We start from the raw sequence: 16,267 nt of genomic DNA on the forward strand, positions 1-16,267 counted from the left end.
TGTCTGTGAGCTCAGCCAGAGTGCCCGCCTCGAGGGTGGGGGGAGCTGTTGGGGTGTCAGGCCATCAGAGACTAAGAAGCCACACAGGACCCTCGAGGCCACTCTGTCCTAACACAGGACGGAGACTCAGAGAGGGACAGCGACTCGTGGACAGTTGCACAGGAAGTGGCAGCAACGCAGAGACCAGAAGCTGGGTCTCGCTCCTCCAGACAATCACAATCCTACCTGCAGCACCAAGGAAGAGGTGGGATAGGGCTTGTGAAGGGCTGAGAAGAAGAAGCAAAGCATTGGCCAGTCACCTCCTCTCCACAACGTAACTGATCAAGGATACAGGGTCTCCAGCGATGGGACCCCTCTTTGGCTTTTAGCTGCTTCTAGGGTTGATATGGGGGAGCAGAGACAGAACTCGCACAGAGCTATTTTCAAGGACACGCCTAGCCCAGCATCCTAGTACTAGGCAAAGACAGCCCCTCCTGTGGCTCAGATTGTTTCTCTGTTTTAGCACCTGGCACTTAATAAATAAAAGCAACAAAGCAAAACCGAACTTGTGGGTGTGGGCTTTGTGGATATGCTCAGACAGACCCACGCTGATGGCAGGGGGAAAGTGAGACAGACGAGCAGCAGATTCATCAGCCTCAGCTCTGAGCCTCTGGGGTCCTGGGGCTGTCTCCCCAGTCTCCCTCTCACTGGGTCCCCAGGTTCAGAGCCCTGTGGGGTGACTCCAGTATTCAGGGCCCATTGGAGGGGGCGGCGTACCCAGGGGTTAATCACAAGCTCAGCCTGGCTGGCAGGTCCTGGAGGATAGAGTCTGTGACCACCAAGCCCAGCTTGGCTGGAGCCTCTGAGTCTCAGGGGGACATACCTGGAAGAGGTGTGTGTCTGGTGGGGGGCTGTCCCTTCCTGGGGCCCGTGGGCCTGCCTTCCACCCCCAACCCCAGTCTGGAGAAGAGTGAGCTTGGATGGTCTGGGGGCCATGGCGGGGGGCACTTACGCCAGCTGGGAGGACTTGCTGCGGTTGTATTTCTGCATAACCTCCTGGAACAGGCCCTTGGGGGCTGAGGTCGGGGCGCTCTCAGGAGACACAGCGGACCTGGAGGGTGCAGGGCAGGAGTGAAAGAGGGAAAAGTATTCCGTGTATGAGAAGCGGGTCATGGCTGGAGGCAGGAACGAGGATGGAGGGAGAGCGCGGGGGAGACTGACAGACAGATACAGGGCTCTGAACCAAAGCAGATGGCCGGGTCCTCCCTGTGTCTGGACGCAGCTGCTGTGTCTCCAGATTATTTTTGGCCCTTGGAGGAAGCCCTGGGAGATTTAAATGACCATATAAGACAACAATGAGGTTAACCTCACCCCACGCCCCAGGTCCCCCTCCCCAGCCAACCACGCGGGAGGCAGATATGAAGCAAGGTGACATTCTTCACCCAGAAGATGTGAGTAGTCAGTGGCAGGTCCCAGGATGAAAAGCGCTCAGTCTTGGGGCAGGCTGGGCTGGGTCCCAACAAGAGATGGACAAGAAATGCACTGGGGTGGGGGACAAGGAGAGCAAAGCTGGGGCGCCAAGCCAGGTCAGTGACCCACTCCCACCTCGCCGGCTCCTCATTAGAGGGCCTTGCCATCCCAGGGTCAGAACCAACACTGCATAGGGCATATCAGAAGGATGCATGAGAGTCATGGGAGCCAGGGCTTGGAGTCAGACCGACATGGGTTCAAATCCAGCTCTGGTACTTCCTGGCTGTGTGACCTTGAACAGGTACCCCTTCTCTGGGATTCAGTCTGGTGAGGCCTGAGTGCGTGAATGGTGTAAAGGGCTTATCAGAGGGCCGGGCACAGGGCTCGACACGTGTCCACCATTGATCATATCATGATTTCGTCTCTCTGGGCTCAGTTTTCCTACCCCCACCCCAGGCTGTTGTAAGGACTGCTGCTGCTGCTGCTAAGTTGCTTCAGTCGTGTCCAACTCTGTGTGACCCCATAGACGGCAGCCCACCAGGCTCCCCCGTGTAAGGACAGGAGGGTCAAAAGGAGGGGTGGTGGCCTCTGTACAGATCCGAATTGGTTGGAGTTGGCATGGGAACAGGGCTTGCTGGCCCCTCTTCCAGCAGGTTGGGGGCCCTGGGGCCATGGACACCCAAGAGGACCCAGTCTGGTGTCCTGTGCCCTTCTTGGGGTGCCCTGAAGGATTGGGGAGGATGCTGGTACAGGTGACCAGCCCCCTGTGGGCCACGGAGGTGCTGGAATCGTAGGCCCTGCAGATTTTGTGGGCACCCTCAGCCAGGTGGGGACACAGGGAAGGGTGAGGGGCAGAGAGACGGGCAGGATGCCAGCACCTGTCCCACGTGGCTCATCACTGCAGGACGGTCATCACTTCCCACCTGCCTTCTCCCACACCTGTTCCTGAGCACTGTGAGGCCGAGTATGGTGCCACGAACGCTAGAGTGGGTGTCAATGCCACTGCTTTGTCTAGACATGGAGGCTGAGGCTCCAAGAAGTGAGAAACTGCCCCAGGCCCACACTCAGCTGTGAAGTTGCTGCCTGCCTGTCCGTGGAGCTCTGACGATGGGCTCTATTCCCCAGAGCCTTGGTCTCTTCCCTCTCTCCCACCCCTTTATCCCCTCTCTGGCCCGCAGTCCACCACACTGACAAGCCCTGCAACTGGGAACAAGCCCCCACCCCTCTGTGCCTCAGTTTCCTCTTTTGCAAAATGAGGAGGCGGGACCAGACCAGGGGTCCCCTCGCTGCTGTGGTGGTCATGGAGCTTTCACTGCAGTGAACTCACGTGGAGACTCAGGAGGTCATACACATCGAAGGCCATGTCCTGGCGAGGGGGCTCAGAGCCTGGCTGCCAGGGTCCTCTCCCCCAGCCCCAAGAGCTGCTGCTTCAGCATCATTGCTGCACGTGCTGCGTGTGTATGTGCTCAGTCGCTCAGTCGTGTCTGACTCTTTGCAACCCTGTGGACTGTAGCCCGCCAGGCTCCTCTGTCCATGGGGATTCTCCAGGCAAGAATACTGGAGTGGGTTGCCTTTTCCTCTTCCAGGGAATCTTCCCAACTCAGGGATCGAGCTCGAGTCTCCTGTATTGGCTGGTATATTCTTTACTCCTGGCCCTGAAAAGGGGAGACTTCTGGGCACAGCGGCAGTCCCCAGCCCGAGGGTCATGACAAAGCCCTGGGCTTCTACATCTGCGTGGTCCTGGGGACCCAGTCACTCTCATCATGGGTCCATGTGTGGCCTCATCACTTTTTGCTGTTAGACTGATTTTAGCCAGGTAAAAAGCATTGATAGCAGCCCACTCCCACCCTGAAATGAGGACATTTCACTGATGGCGTAAACGTAACAGCAAGAAAGGGATGGCGAGGCTGGTGGGGGTGGCAGCGAGGTGGTGACAGTGACTTTCCCTCATGAAGTCTCAGGGCAGCACCTTCTTTCCATCCTCCCAGCTCCCTGGATGGAGGCAGGGGGCGGATTGCTCCCACAGGCGGAGGAGGAAACAGATAGACCAGGTTTGTTTCCAGGAGACCTTCCCAGCTCCTGCTGGTCCCACGCCCTGCACTAGGCCCCGAGTGGTGCAGATCATTGATGTGATCCTCAAGATGTTCAGAGATCTACAGTGTTGGGGGGCCAGGACACCCACCACCACCAGGCTGCAGGGGAGGGGCTGGGAGAGAGGCTGGAGGACTCACTCTGGGGGCTCTGAAATCAGGCGTTAACTGGGCTGGAGGGGCAGATAGGGTGAGTGCTCAGAGCTGGAAAGCATGCGGGGTCCCAACTGGGTTCCATGTTCTTTCTGATCAAGCCTGCTGACCCCACTTCCCCTCAGGTCTGGAGCAGGGAAATTCCCAGCAGAGAAAACCACCAGGGCTGAGTCATCAGAGGTGAGAGGGACCTGGCAGGATGTGGGCACAGGTCATGACCTGGAAGGGGCCCAGGAAGGGTCCCCCGTCCTCTGTGTGGGCAGGCAGGTCGGGGTTGGGGGAGTGTCACCATAGCCAGGTCCCTGTCCTGGAATCCAGCGCATCCTGATTCTGGCTTCAGACACGGGTCAGGCTCGGTGAGAGTGGGGAGCCGGGCAGTGATGACAAGGTCTCCTAACTTCTCAGTGAGTCCTGTCAGAGTTAACGAGACGCCCAGGACAGTCCCAGGAAGGGTGTTAATTTGGCCTGGACCTGGGTAAACGCAGGTGGCAAGCAGGCATCTTAATAGCGGAGGGAGCTGATAACAAGACTCTTCCCTGTGCCTGCCACCCTAACAAGCAGCATCTGATACCTGCTCTCTCATCTGGTCCTTACACGAACCCTGTGTCCAGCACAGGTGTCATGAGTACAGGGTCTGGCACAGGTCAGGTGTTAGTCGCTCAGTCGTGTCTGACTCTTTGCAACCCCATGGACTATAGCCTGCCAGTCTCCTCTGTCCATGGGATTCTCCAGGCAAGAATACTGGTGTGGGTAGCCATTCCCTTCCCCAGAGGATCTTCCTGACTCAGGGATCGAAGCTGAGTCTCCTGCATTGCATGCAGATTCTTTACTGTTTGAGCCCCCAGGGAAGCACGCAGTAGTTGCTTGATAAATTTCAATGAATATTACAAAACAAGCAAACAAAAACCTTTGAAAGGGTAATACCCTCTATGGCAATCTTGGTGCTGTGTGGTTATAGGCCAAGACCTCAGATTCCTGGAAAACCAGCCCTCTCTACTCATGGTTACAGAGAGGGAGAGCTCACATGAGGTCACTACCTCCATGCCCATGCCACCCATGAGGGTTCTGCTTCCCTCTCATCCACTGGCCAACTCATCCTTCCTGGGCTGGCCAGAAAGGACTCACAGGTAGAGGAGAATGTGAGTTCCGACTGCAGCAACTTCTGCCTTCCCATCAAAGGCTAAGATTCATAGAGAGCTTGCTGTATACCGAGTCTTATGATAGGCATGTGGCACAGAGTACTTCATTTCATCCTCTAGACCACTTTGTGAAGGCAATATAATTGGCTCCCTTTTGCAGATGAGGAAACTGAGGCTCAGAGAGGTTCACTTCCTCTAGCCTGTTTGACAAACTCCTATTCATCCTGCAAAGCCCACCTCCTAGACTAAGAAATAGATCAACTCTTCCTGTGTCCCTCTGACACTGAAGCAAGCCTCTTTGTTGCATCCATCCTATTCAGTCATTATGTACCTCTGAGCCTTGCCCTCGTTAGACTGCAAACTTAAGGAAAGCAGGGACCAGGCCTGATTTACATACAAGTGCCAAGAATGAAGTGGAACATCATAGTTGTATAGTAAAAGTGGCTTATTTGAATTGTTTGCAGCTGTGCATACATCAGCTCAAGCAAGTTCCTGCCTCATGCTTTCATTTTCTTAGAAATGTAACCTTAAATAAAATGCAGAAGTTTGAAAACTGGAAGACCCAGCTTTCTAGACCCATTTGAACTGGTTCATTTCGGTAACCCTGGACTTCCTGCTTCATGAGTGCAAGAATCCTGCTTCTTTATTGTATAGAAAGTTCCTCTTCCATTCAGGGAGAGTCCTCAGTGGGCCAAGGTTTGGCAAATGATCGTCGTACATATTCAAGCCAAACCCTTTACCTTGGGTTCAGGGATCATGGTTCAACCCTTTACCCTGTGGTAGAAGAGAGGCAAATTGGACAATGACTTTAAGAGGGAATATTATATTTCTCTGAAGTGCTGAGCTGGCTTTCATTTCTAGGATCCCAAAGCACCAGTTGATCTTTATGTCCACATTTGCCATTTTGGTCACAAGCAGGTAACAATAAATTGTATTTCTAGAGAATTTTATTGGATTCAAAGTACACTGATCTGCATAACAACATTCACTGGGCATCTACAGTGATCCAGGCTCTTTGCCAGGCACTTGTTGGAAAAGACTCTGATGCTGGGAGGGATTGGGGGCAGGAGGAGAAGGGGACGACAGAGGATGAGATGGCTGGATGGCATCACTGACTCGATGGATGTGAGTCTGAGTGAACTCTGGGAGTTGGTGATGGACAGGGAGGCCTGGTGTGCTGTGATTCATGGGGTCACAAAGAGTCAGACACGACTGAGCGACTGGACTGAACTGAACTGAGGATACAAAAGTGAGTAATATCTGTTCCCTGTCCCCAAGGAGGTCACACAGTGTCACTGGGGACACTCTCAGGAGGCCAGATAATGTCTTCCTACAGTGACACAAAAGCTTGTCCAGGAAACGGAGGCTGTCATGAGATGAGCAGTCGGGGTACGCAGGGAGGAAGTGGGGGGAAGTCGTTCAGGCAGCAGGATGTTGCGGGGGACTTCAACACCTACCTCATCTGATTTGCTTTTCATAAGAAAAGGTGCCAGGTGAGCCTAGGCAAGTTTTGTTATTACCATTTTAGGGATAAGGCTGCTGGGGCTCAGAAAAGTCAAGCACTTGCCTGAGGTCACACAGCCAGTAGTGACAGAGGAAGGATCCGAACCCACTCTACACCCCCTTCTCTTTCCGGTCTGATCAGCCACCGCCTCACTCAGGTCTGCATTAACCCATTCATCCGCCTACAAAGAGCTCTGTGGTGTTGCCACAGGTCAAGCCCCATGTGCTAGACACGGGGCCTCACAGGAAAGAAGAACTCCGGCCTTCAAGGAGTTCACAGGTGAACGGCAGAAATAAAAAGATAGAAGCTGTAAGTCATTGTCAGGGCAGCGAAGTAAACAGCCAGGAAAGTAAAAATGCAACCTGCTTGGTCGGGGAGCCTGCTCAAAGATGAAGAGGGGCTGGCCACGGGGAGCCTCTGAGGGCATATGTGATGCCCGCCTTCTAGACGTGCTGTGGGTGCACTTAGATGGACACGGTGATATTCGGGGATAAATGTGTTCAAGGACTCTCTTGGGCCCTATACTTACTCTCAGGCTGTGTCTGAACGCAAGTCCATATGTCTCTTGTCGGGGTGGGACCCTAAATCTCAGTGGGGAAGAGGCCCTTGGAAGTGGAGGAGGGACAGGAAACAGAGGCCTCTGTACCATCAGCACAGCTGGCTAAGTGTCTGAAACTCAGGGCGGGTCAGACCTTGGTTTGGGTCCTGGACCTGTGGGGCGCCTGCATTGTCACATGTAAACTGGACCCCGAGACATCCACCTTCCGTGGCTTCTCTCAGGGTCAGGTGAACGCCTGTGGGCTGAGCTTGCCGGGCAGGAGAGAAGAATTTCATTAAAAGTCCCATGAAAGGGACTTGCTTTCCCAGCAGCTCTGCCTCCTTTCAGAGACGAAAGGGCAGAACAGAACCCAGGCAGCTGCAGGTCACCTCCTGGGTGCGGAGAGGCAGGCTCAGTCCTCCTGCCCTGCATGACTCTGCCTGGGTCTTAGGTGAGGATCACGTGGCCCCGCATAAGTCCTTTCCCTGCTGTGTGAGAGGTTTTTTCTCAGGATAAATGTTTACACCCCACAGTGGGCCTCTTCTTCCTACCCCGAGAAGAAGAAGGAGGTCAGGGCCCAGTGCTAATATTTTCAAGGGTCCCCAGGAATCCTGGGGGTGGTTCCCACACAGGAGAAGGCTGCAGAGGTGGCCCCAGGTTACGTGGTTTGTGCTGCAGCTAGGATGAGGGGAGGATGCTCTTCTCTCTATCTGATCCCCCTGAGAAAGAGGAACCTGTGGTCTGACTTAGGCTGAACCGGCCAGAACAGGAACCAGAGCTTCTAGAACATGAGCCATCACAATCTTGGCTTTGGACTTCTGCATTTCAGATGGAGTCCCAGGATGGGACTTCCTTATGCCTGCCTGCCCCTTTAGAGAAGGGACACCTGAGTGGTGCGCATCCCAGGCCTTTGCTCAGCCTGCCTGGCAAAAGTGGTCTAGCCTCCAAAAGGCCAAAGTCACCCTTTCATCAGGGGACAGGGTCAAGGTGTACCATCACCCACCTTCATCCCTATCCACTGGTTCTGGGCATCAGAAAGTCTGTTTATTGTTGCTGCTGTTATTACTATTATTGTTTGAGGTTCAGAGAGGTTAAGTAACTTGCCCGAGGTCACACAGGAAGTCAACTGGCTGTTGAAGACAATAAGATTTGAGGCCCATGCCTCAAGGTAACACCCACACAAGTGTTATATCACTTCCTATCCCCACGGAGAATGGACACATGTATAAGTATGGTTGAGTTCCTTTACTGTTCACCTGAAATTATCACAACTATACCCCAATTGTTAATAGGCTATACTCCATTACAAAATGTTTCTGGTGTTAAAAAAATAATAAAAATAAAAATTTTAAAAATTCCTACAAATACACACTTGACTTGGACTCCATGCTGAGCAAAAGCATTTTTTTAAAATGTATATGCTTCTTTTCTAAAAGCATTATAAGATCCAGTGCCATTTTAAGATCCTAATTACCTCCCTGCCTCTCATCTCCTATGAAGGGGGTAGGTGTCTAGATTTGTCTCTGGACATGCTACATGTCCAGCATGTAGCCACATACAGCTAGTGAGCCCTTGAGATGTGGCTAGTCTGAATTGAGATGGGCTGTGAACATAAAATACACACTAACTTCCAGAGACTTGAAAGGAAAGGGCATGTAAATATCTCATTGGTAAGCTTCATATTAATGACATTTGGAAATGATAGTATTTTAGATTCAAATTAATTTCATCTGTTTCTCTTTACTTTTTAGTGTGGCTCTTGGGATAGTCAAATTGCATCTGTGAAATTACAGTTGAGGCCCACATCATAGTTCTTCTGATGCAACCTGGCGCTGCTGTAGATGGTCCGGCTAATGGGATGATGAGGTCATATCGAGATGGGGGAGCCAGAACAGAAGGCAAGATGGCTTTGCCAGGCAGATATTACTGCTTCTCAGACATGTATTTCCAGGGAGACAGCATAGATAGGGTTGTAAACTCGCCAGATTCAGCACCTCAGTTCCACTGCATCCAATCATAAAGCCAGTGAAGCAAGACTAAGCTATGGGCTTTGGAACCAGATAGGTTCAACGTCTGCCACACAATCTGCCAGCTGTGTGACCCTGGACTAGTCACTCAGCCCTGAGCTTCAGTTTCCTTATCTCTAAAATGGGATATAGCACAGAGATTCCTAGAAGGTCCTTAAGAGGATAAAATGAGGCAAAGTGCGTAGAGCACCCAGGGCAGTGCCTGGCACCTTCAGAGCTCAGTAAGCTTAGATAACAACTGTAAGTCATTACAGTGTGAAAATACAGCTTAGAGACCAGGCTACTTTGGTCTTGGCTTAACAGTGTTTGGGATCTGCACCCTATTGGATGCCCCTTGCTCACCTGGTCCATGGATAGAAGTGGGCGGGTTCACGGTTGACACGTGTGGGCACAGTGGTCTCAGTGGTGGTTGGGCCCCGAGTCTTGTCAGCCAGGCTCTGCTCAATGGCCATCTGGACCAGCTCGTCCTCGCTCAGGCTGCTGTACAGGTTGTATTCCTCTTGCCCAATGGCGCGCGGTCTGCCCCGAGCACTGATCTCCGTGGCCATCCTCTTCCACGCCTCACCTCCGCCTCCAGAAGACACTCAGCAGGGAGGAGCAAGCATCAAACCAGAAAACTCTGTGAGGAGATCAAAGCCATCCTGGTAACTAAGAGTTTGGAAAGTAGCTGTGTTTAGACACAGGGAAGGCTATGCTTTCTTGCAGCAATCACACAATCATGTTTCATCCTTTCGTTTTGTCATATGATCTACCCAATCACCCATTCACCTATCCATCCATCCATCCACCATCCATCCACTCCTCTATTCATCAGTCTGCCTGCCTGACTATCCATCCAACCAACTACCCACCTGTCCAATTATTCATCCTCTCTTGGATCTAGCTGTCCACCTACCCACTCATTTATCCATTCACCCTCCCATTCGTTCACCTCACCATCCATTTGTCCAACCTTCTAATAATCTGTCCATCCAACCATCCATGCTCCTATCCATCCACTCATCTGTCTATCCAACCATCCAGTCATTCACCCATCTCTCCACTATTCAACCTCTGATGTATTTGTCTGTCCCCCACCCAGTCATTTATCCATTCAGCCACCTATACATCTATGTATTCAACCAACCATCCACTCATCCACGGTTTATTTTTCCATCCCAGACAGCCTATCTATGCATGTATGCATGCATCATTAATTGAGAGATTATTTACTGAGCACTCTTCTAAGCTTTGGTGATATAACAATACCAACGACAGAATCCCTGCCATCACGGCACTTACACAACTGTGCTCACATTCCTTCCTTCCAATTATCCACAACACCTAATTCCCCACTTCTCTGCCCTGTACTAGAGTTGTGATTATTAGAGATGAATCATATGCTCTAGTTAAAAACCAGTTGTTAAAATCACTTGCCATGTTAATCCAGGGACTGTCTTCTCAAAAAAAAAAAAAAAGCCTAAAGGTGAAATGGACTTTGCTTGAGTCAACTGCTTTAAGGAAATGAGGCCAAATCAGCTAGGCCTGACTTTTGTTTTGACTGGCTGACATGCAGTGTGACTCTAGGTCAGTGGTTCTGAGCCTTGATTGAAGATTAGAGTCATATAAGGTCTTTTAAAAAAAATATGCAAAATACCAGGGCTGTAATTTGGTTTGCTCAGCAAATATTCACCTTCCTCTTCCCCTCAGAGGCAGATTGTTCCCCTGTCCTTCCCCGCTGAGATTGGGCTTGGCCTTGTAGCTTGCTCTGGACAGTGAATATTGGTGGACATGATAAAGCAGCCAGTTGACACGCGCATGGGCAGTGGCACTCGCTCCTCTGCCAGCTCCAGGACTCCCCCCGGAGCCATTGCCCTTTAGCTGGGCCCCAGAGTGAACTCACTTGGGGCAGCCTTAGCCCAACCCGCATAGAGGAGCTGTGTCCAGTGGGCCTGCAGCCTGAAGCTCAGTAGCCCAGCCTGGCCTGGCCTAGATCAGCCCATCGACCTGCAGACGCAGAACACCAGAATAAACTCTTTTTTTTCCCCTTGTTTTGGCTGCACCAAGTAACTTGTGGGATCTTAGTTCCCTAACAAGAAATTGAACCCCTGCCCTCCTCATTAAGATCATGGAGTCCTAACCACTGAACCACCAAGGAATTCCTGAGAATGAATTCTTATTGGGGGTGCTGTGTTATGTAGGATTCTTGTGGCTCTAGATAACTGATACTCAAAAGACTATGCCAGGCACTTCACAAAGAAAAGAGCTAAATGGCCAACCACCAGAGGTAAGGGCACTTCACTTCCTAAGTATCTGGGGAGAATGTAACTCAAGACTCCAATGTAATACCGCTATATACCCACCAGAATGGCTCAAGAGAAGATGGGAAATGATGAGGGTTAGAGAGGATGTGGAGAAACCAGGATGCTCCCTACTCCTGGCAGGAGTGTCAAAATGGGATGACATTTGCTAATGCTGAGCATATTTATTTCCTTTGATCCTCAAATCCCCACTCCAGGCTCTACGTCCGAGACTTGTGTACAAAAAGGCAAGTTCAAGAATATCCATAGCAGCACTGTTCATAATAACCCCGTGGAAACTCCCCAAATGTCTATCAGCATTTGAATGGATTACTACATTCTGGTATATTCACGTGATTTGAAACACTCAAATCGCCGCTATACACAATAACAGGATGAGTCTCATGAGCCAAACTGAGCAAAAGAAATCGGATAATAAAGAATATACACACACCATTCAACTTGTATAAAGTTCAAGAACAGGCAATGGAGAGTGATTACCTTTAGGAGTTAACAAAGTGAGAAGGACCATGAAGGGGGCCGGTTACACGGTGTTTTTTTAAGACTTTTTTTTGATGAGGACCATTTAAAAAGTCTTTGTTGAGTTTGTTACAATTTTGGTTCTGTTTTATGTGTTGGCTTGTTGGCCCTGAGGCATGTGGGGCCTTAGTTCCCTGACTGGGGATCGAACCTGCACCCCCTGCATTGGATGGGGAAGTCCTAACCACTGGACTGCCAGGGAAGTCCCCTGTATTTCTTGATCTAAGTGGTTTACTATCGGTTGGTTCCCTTTGAATCCTTGGAGCAATTCAAGTGATCTGTACGCTTCTCTGTGAGTACATTATACCACAATAATATGTCTACTTTAAAAGTATATAAGATTGGTTCTCTATAAAGGATTGTGTTTGGGCCTCATCTCAGACCCATTGCGTCAGAATCTCTGGATTCTGGTGTGTGGCCTGGGTGTCACTCTTTTTCTAAGAGCTCCACGGGGGACTGGGGACCATCACTTGGCAGAATGAGCGGTGATAAAGCACAAGTCGGGTAGGGGAGCACCATCCGGGGTGGAGGAGGGGCAAGGGATGAGGACACGGGCTGAGTCCTTGGTAAATATTCTTCCCATGACTGTCACCGGGGCTTACCTGGTAGCTGATGTCCATCAGCAGATGAATGGATAAGAAAGCTATGGTACATATACACAATGGAGTATTACTCAGCCGTTAAAAAGAATACATTTGAATCAGTTCTAATGAGGTGGATGAAACTGGAGCCTATTATACAGAGTGAAGTAAGCCAGAAGGAAAAACACCAATACAGTATACCAACGCATATATATGGACTTTAGAAAGATGGTAACAATAACCCGTGTACGAGACAGCAAAAGAGACACTGATGTATAGAACAGTCTTATGGACTCTGTGGGAGAGGGAGATGGTGGGAAGATTTGGGAGAATGGCATTGAAACATGTAAAATATCATGTATGAAACGAGTTGCCAGTCCAGGTTCGATGCACAATACTGGATGCTTGGGGCTAGTGCACTGGGACGAACCAGAGGGATGGTATGGGGAGGGAGGAAGGAGGAGGGTTCAGGATGGGGAACACATGCATACCTGTGGCGGATTCATTATGATATTTGGCAAAACTAATACAATTATGTAAAGTTTAAAAATAAAATAAAATTTAAAAAAATAAATAAAATAAAGTAAAAAAAAAAAAAAAAAAGAATCTACCTGCCAATGCAAGAGACTGGATTTAATCCCTGATCTGGGATGATCCCTGGAGAAGGAAATGGCAACCCACTCCAGTATTCTTGCCTGGGAAATCCCATGCACAGAGGAGCCTGGAAGGCTACAGTCCATGTGGTCCCAAAGACTCAGACATGAGGTAGCGACTGAACGTACACACACACACATACACACAATTACTGTCACAGCCCTAAGAGTAACAACTGTTGGCCTATAAAGTTCCACCTGATCTCCTACCTCTACCATTATTATTATTTTGCAGCAGCAACAACATCAGTTTTGCTTATTGTATAAATAGCTCAAGACTGGGAATCAAAGAGACTTGGGTAAATTTCCCAGCTCAGCCATGAGCATCTTCGTCTCTTGGGCCCTTGGTTTTTCCATCTGTTAAATGGCAGGATGGACTAGATCCTGCCCTCTGTCACTGGCACTGTGCAGCCAGGTGGTCCCCACAGCCGTCTGGGCCAGACCCTGCTTCCCACGCCTCCCTTGCTACCCTGTGCCTAAGGTCCCTGCCTTGGCTTTTCCAGGCCTGGAGTCCAGCTCTACCCCTGACTTGGAACAAGGCAGAGACTCAGTAACTGTGGTGCTACCTGACCAGAAGTACAGACGCCCAGTGCCTGGCCTGTTTTGATGCCTCCACCTGCGGGCATCCCTCTGCTCCAGGCCAGTGGCCAGGGGGGAGAGCACTGGACTAAGAGTCAGAGACCTGAGTTACAGTCTCCAAGTCGATGCTCAAGTGCTGTGTGACCTCAGCCACATCCCTGTCCCTCTCTGGGCCTCAGTTTTCCTGAGTTACAGTCTCCAAGTCGATGCTCAAGTGCTGTGTGACCTCAGCCACATCCCTGTCCCTCTCTGGGCCTCAGTTTTCCTGAGTTACAGTCTCCAAGTCGATGCTCAAGTGCTGTGTGACCTCAGCCACATCCCTGTCCCTCTCTGGGCCTCAGTTTTCCTGAGTTATAGTCTCCAAGTCGATGCTCAAGCGCTGTGTGACCTCAGCCACATCCCTGTCCCTCTCTGGGCCTCAGTTTTCCCATTGCAAAAGGAGGGTTTTGGCTAGAAGTCTTCCAAGGGCTCTTCCTGTTCTAAAATTTCTGCAGCTCATTGAGATGTTTGGTCAGCTCTGTGCTAGTGAAGCCCAAACTCTTTGTCCCTGGGGGTCCCTATGGCCACGTCAACAAATTCTCCATAGGTATGGAGCTTAGCAGGGGGAATAGGGACCCAGGTAGGAGTGGAAGGATCTCAGATCTGAGAGTCAGGAACTCTAGGTCTAGTTTCAATTCTTCAACTTACTAGCTTTGTGACCTTGGTCAAGTCACTTCCCCTTCTGGGCTTCAGCTCCTTTATCAGTAAAAATGGGAATGAGACAACACACTTCACCACGTTGTGGGAGCCATACCTATGCTGGGTAGGTGCGGGCAGTGGGGAGGAGACCCCTCCAGTCCTTCACCCCAAGATAGCCATTGGCTCTGCAGCCTGCTGTGGGTGGTTCAGAGGCACCTGGACAGCACTCAGCTCCAACAAGCACCCCTTCCCTGACCAGATTTCTAGGAAGGCGAGGGCAGCTAGGTGATGCCACCTGGAGCTGCCATCTCCTGCAACTAATGCCAGACTCCCCAATCCCCCATCCCCCACCCCCATGGGTGAGATGCATCCAGAGACTTTCCCTTTTATCATTTATCTCATGGCATTGCCTTGACAACAGCCCGAGAAAGTAAGAACGTTTTTTGTTGAATTAACTTACTAAATCTTCTGCATCCTTGAGCCTTCCACCAGGACTTGATGTCCCTACGTACTTGATACCCACACATGGGTGTGATGGATGAAGCAATTACGATTCAGAAAGGGGAAGGGAAAGGGTCGCATGAGGACAGGCAGCTGGAACATAGGGCTTTGGAGCCCAAGCTTCCTACCTCAAAGCCAGTGCTCCTTCTGGGAATTTCAGGGACACGGATCCAGGTAAGCAGCACTCACGGGGTTCTGAGCAGGTAGGGATAATATTGCCATCCTCCTCCAGCCTGGCATCTGCACAGTGGGCACAGTGTCAGGCTCTCAGCCCATGCAGGGGAAGTTTCCCAGATGGGGGTTGACCTTGAAGGTTCTTGAAGGAGAGGAGCTTCCCCATCTTCGCTGTGGGACCTGACATCTCTTGATTTTCCCATTGAGATCCTCAGTCTGTCTGTGGCCACACCACCCTAAACAAGCCCAGTCTCATCTGATCTCGGCCTAGTTAGTACTTGGTTGGGAGAGCCTCAGCCTTGAGTAAGTTCCCCACCTTTAGAAGCCTCATGTGCAAAAACAATGTCACTGGTAAGGACTGTTGTGAGGAGGTGGTGGTAGAATTAAGAGGGCGCAGGCGTAGCGGGCCTAGCACGGGACTCGGCTGTTGGTGTGGAAGCCTGCGATGCCCGGTTGCTTCCCCGTCACTGGGCTTCCCCGTCACAGGCTAGGGCTGCTGCCGAGGACACGGGGGTGTCTCCCCGAGGTGGTTGGGACTCCCCAGCCTTAGCCTGAGGGGCTGTTAGGGAACAGCCTCTGGGGACACTGGCTGGGTTCAAATCACAGCTTTGCCTGTTATTAGAAGTTGAGTTACTCTACCTGTTTAGTTCAGTTCAGCTCAGTTCAGTCGCTCAGTCATGTCCGACTCTTTGCGACCCCATGGATTGCAGCACACCAGGCCTCCCTCTCCATCACCAACTCATGTTTGAGTAGTTTACTCAAACTCATGTCCATTGAGTCGGTGATGCCATCCAACCATCTCATCCTCTGTTGTCCCCTTCTCCTCCTGCCTTCAATCTTTCCCAGCATCAGGGTCTGTTCCAATGAGTCAGTTCAGGTAGCCAAAGTATTGGAGTTTCAGCTTCAGCATCAGTATTTCCAGTGAATATTCAGGACTGATTTCCTTTAGAATGGACTGGTTGGATCTCCTTGCAGGCTAAAGGACTCTCAAGAGTCTTCTCCAACACCACAGTTCAAAAGCATCAATTCTTTGGCACTCAGATTTCTTTATAGTCCAATTCTCACATCCATACATGACTACTGGAAAAACCATAGCCTTGACTAGATGGACCTTTGTTGGCAAAGTAATGTCTCTGGTTTTTAGTATGCTATCTAGGTTGGTCATAACTTTTCTTCCAAGGAGCAAGTGTCTTTTAATTTCATGGCTGCAATCACCATCTGCAGTGATTTTGGAGCCCCCCAAAATAAAGTCAGCCACCGTGTCCACTGTTTCCCCATCTATTTCCCATGAAGTGATGGGACCAGATGCCATGATCTTAGTTTTCTGAATGTTGAGCTTTAAGCCAACTTTTTCACTCTCCTCTTTCACTTTCATCAAGAGG

General features: G+C 50.6%; 1 protein-coding gene across 1 annotated transcript in view; it reads right to left on the reverse strand.

Annotated features, from left to right (window-relative positions):
* ASB2 (ankyrin repeat and SOCS box containing 2) overlaps positions 1 to 16,267 on the reverse strand; it is a 48,586-nt gene that overhangs the window by 24,494 nt on the left and 7,825 nt on the right. Inside the window, exons 2-3 of the mRNA XM_070357882.1 lie at positions 9,243 to 9,519; positions 992 to 1,090 (exon numbers count right to left, since the gene is read on the reverse strand). Of these exons, the coding sequence (XP_070213983.1) occupies positions 992 to 1,090; positions 9,243 to 9,448 (305 nt within the window). The 5' untranslated portion in view covers positions 9,449 to 9,519. The remainder of the gene's footprint in view (positions 1 to 991; positions 1,091 to 9,242; positions 9,520 to 16,267) is intronic.

The sequence above is a fragment of the Bos mutus genome, chromosome 21 (genome assembly GCF_027580195.1).
Source record: "Bos mutus isolate GX-2022 chromosome 21, NWIPB_WYAK_1.1, whole genome shotgun sequence".
Taxonomy (NCBI): Eukaryota; Metazoa; Chordata; class Mammalia; order Artiodactyla; family Bovidae; genus Bos; species Bos mutus.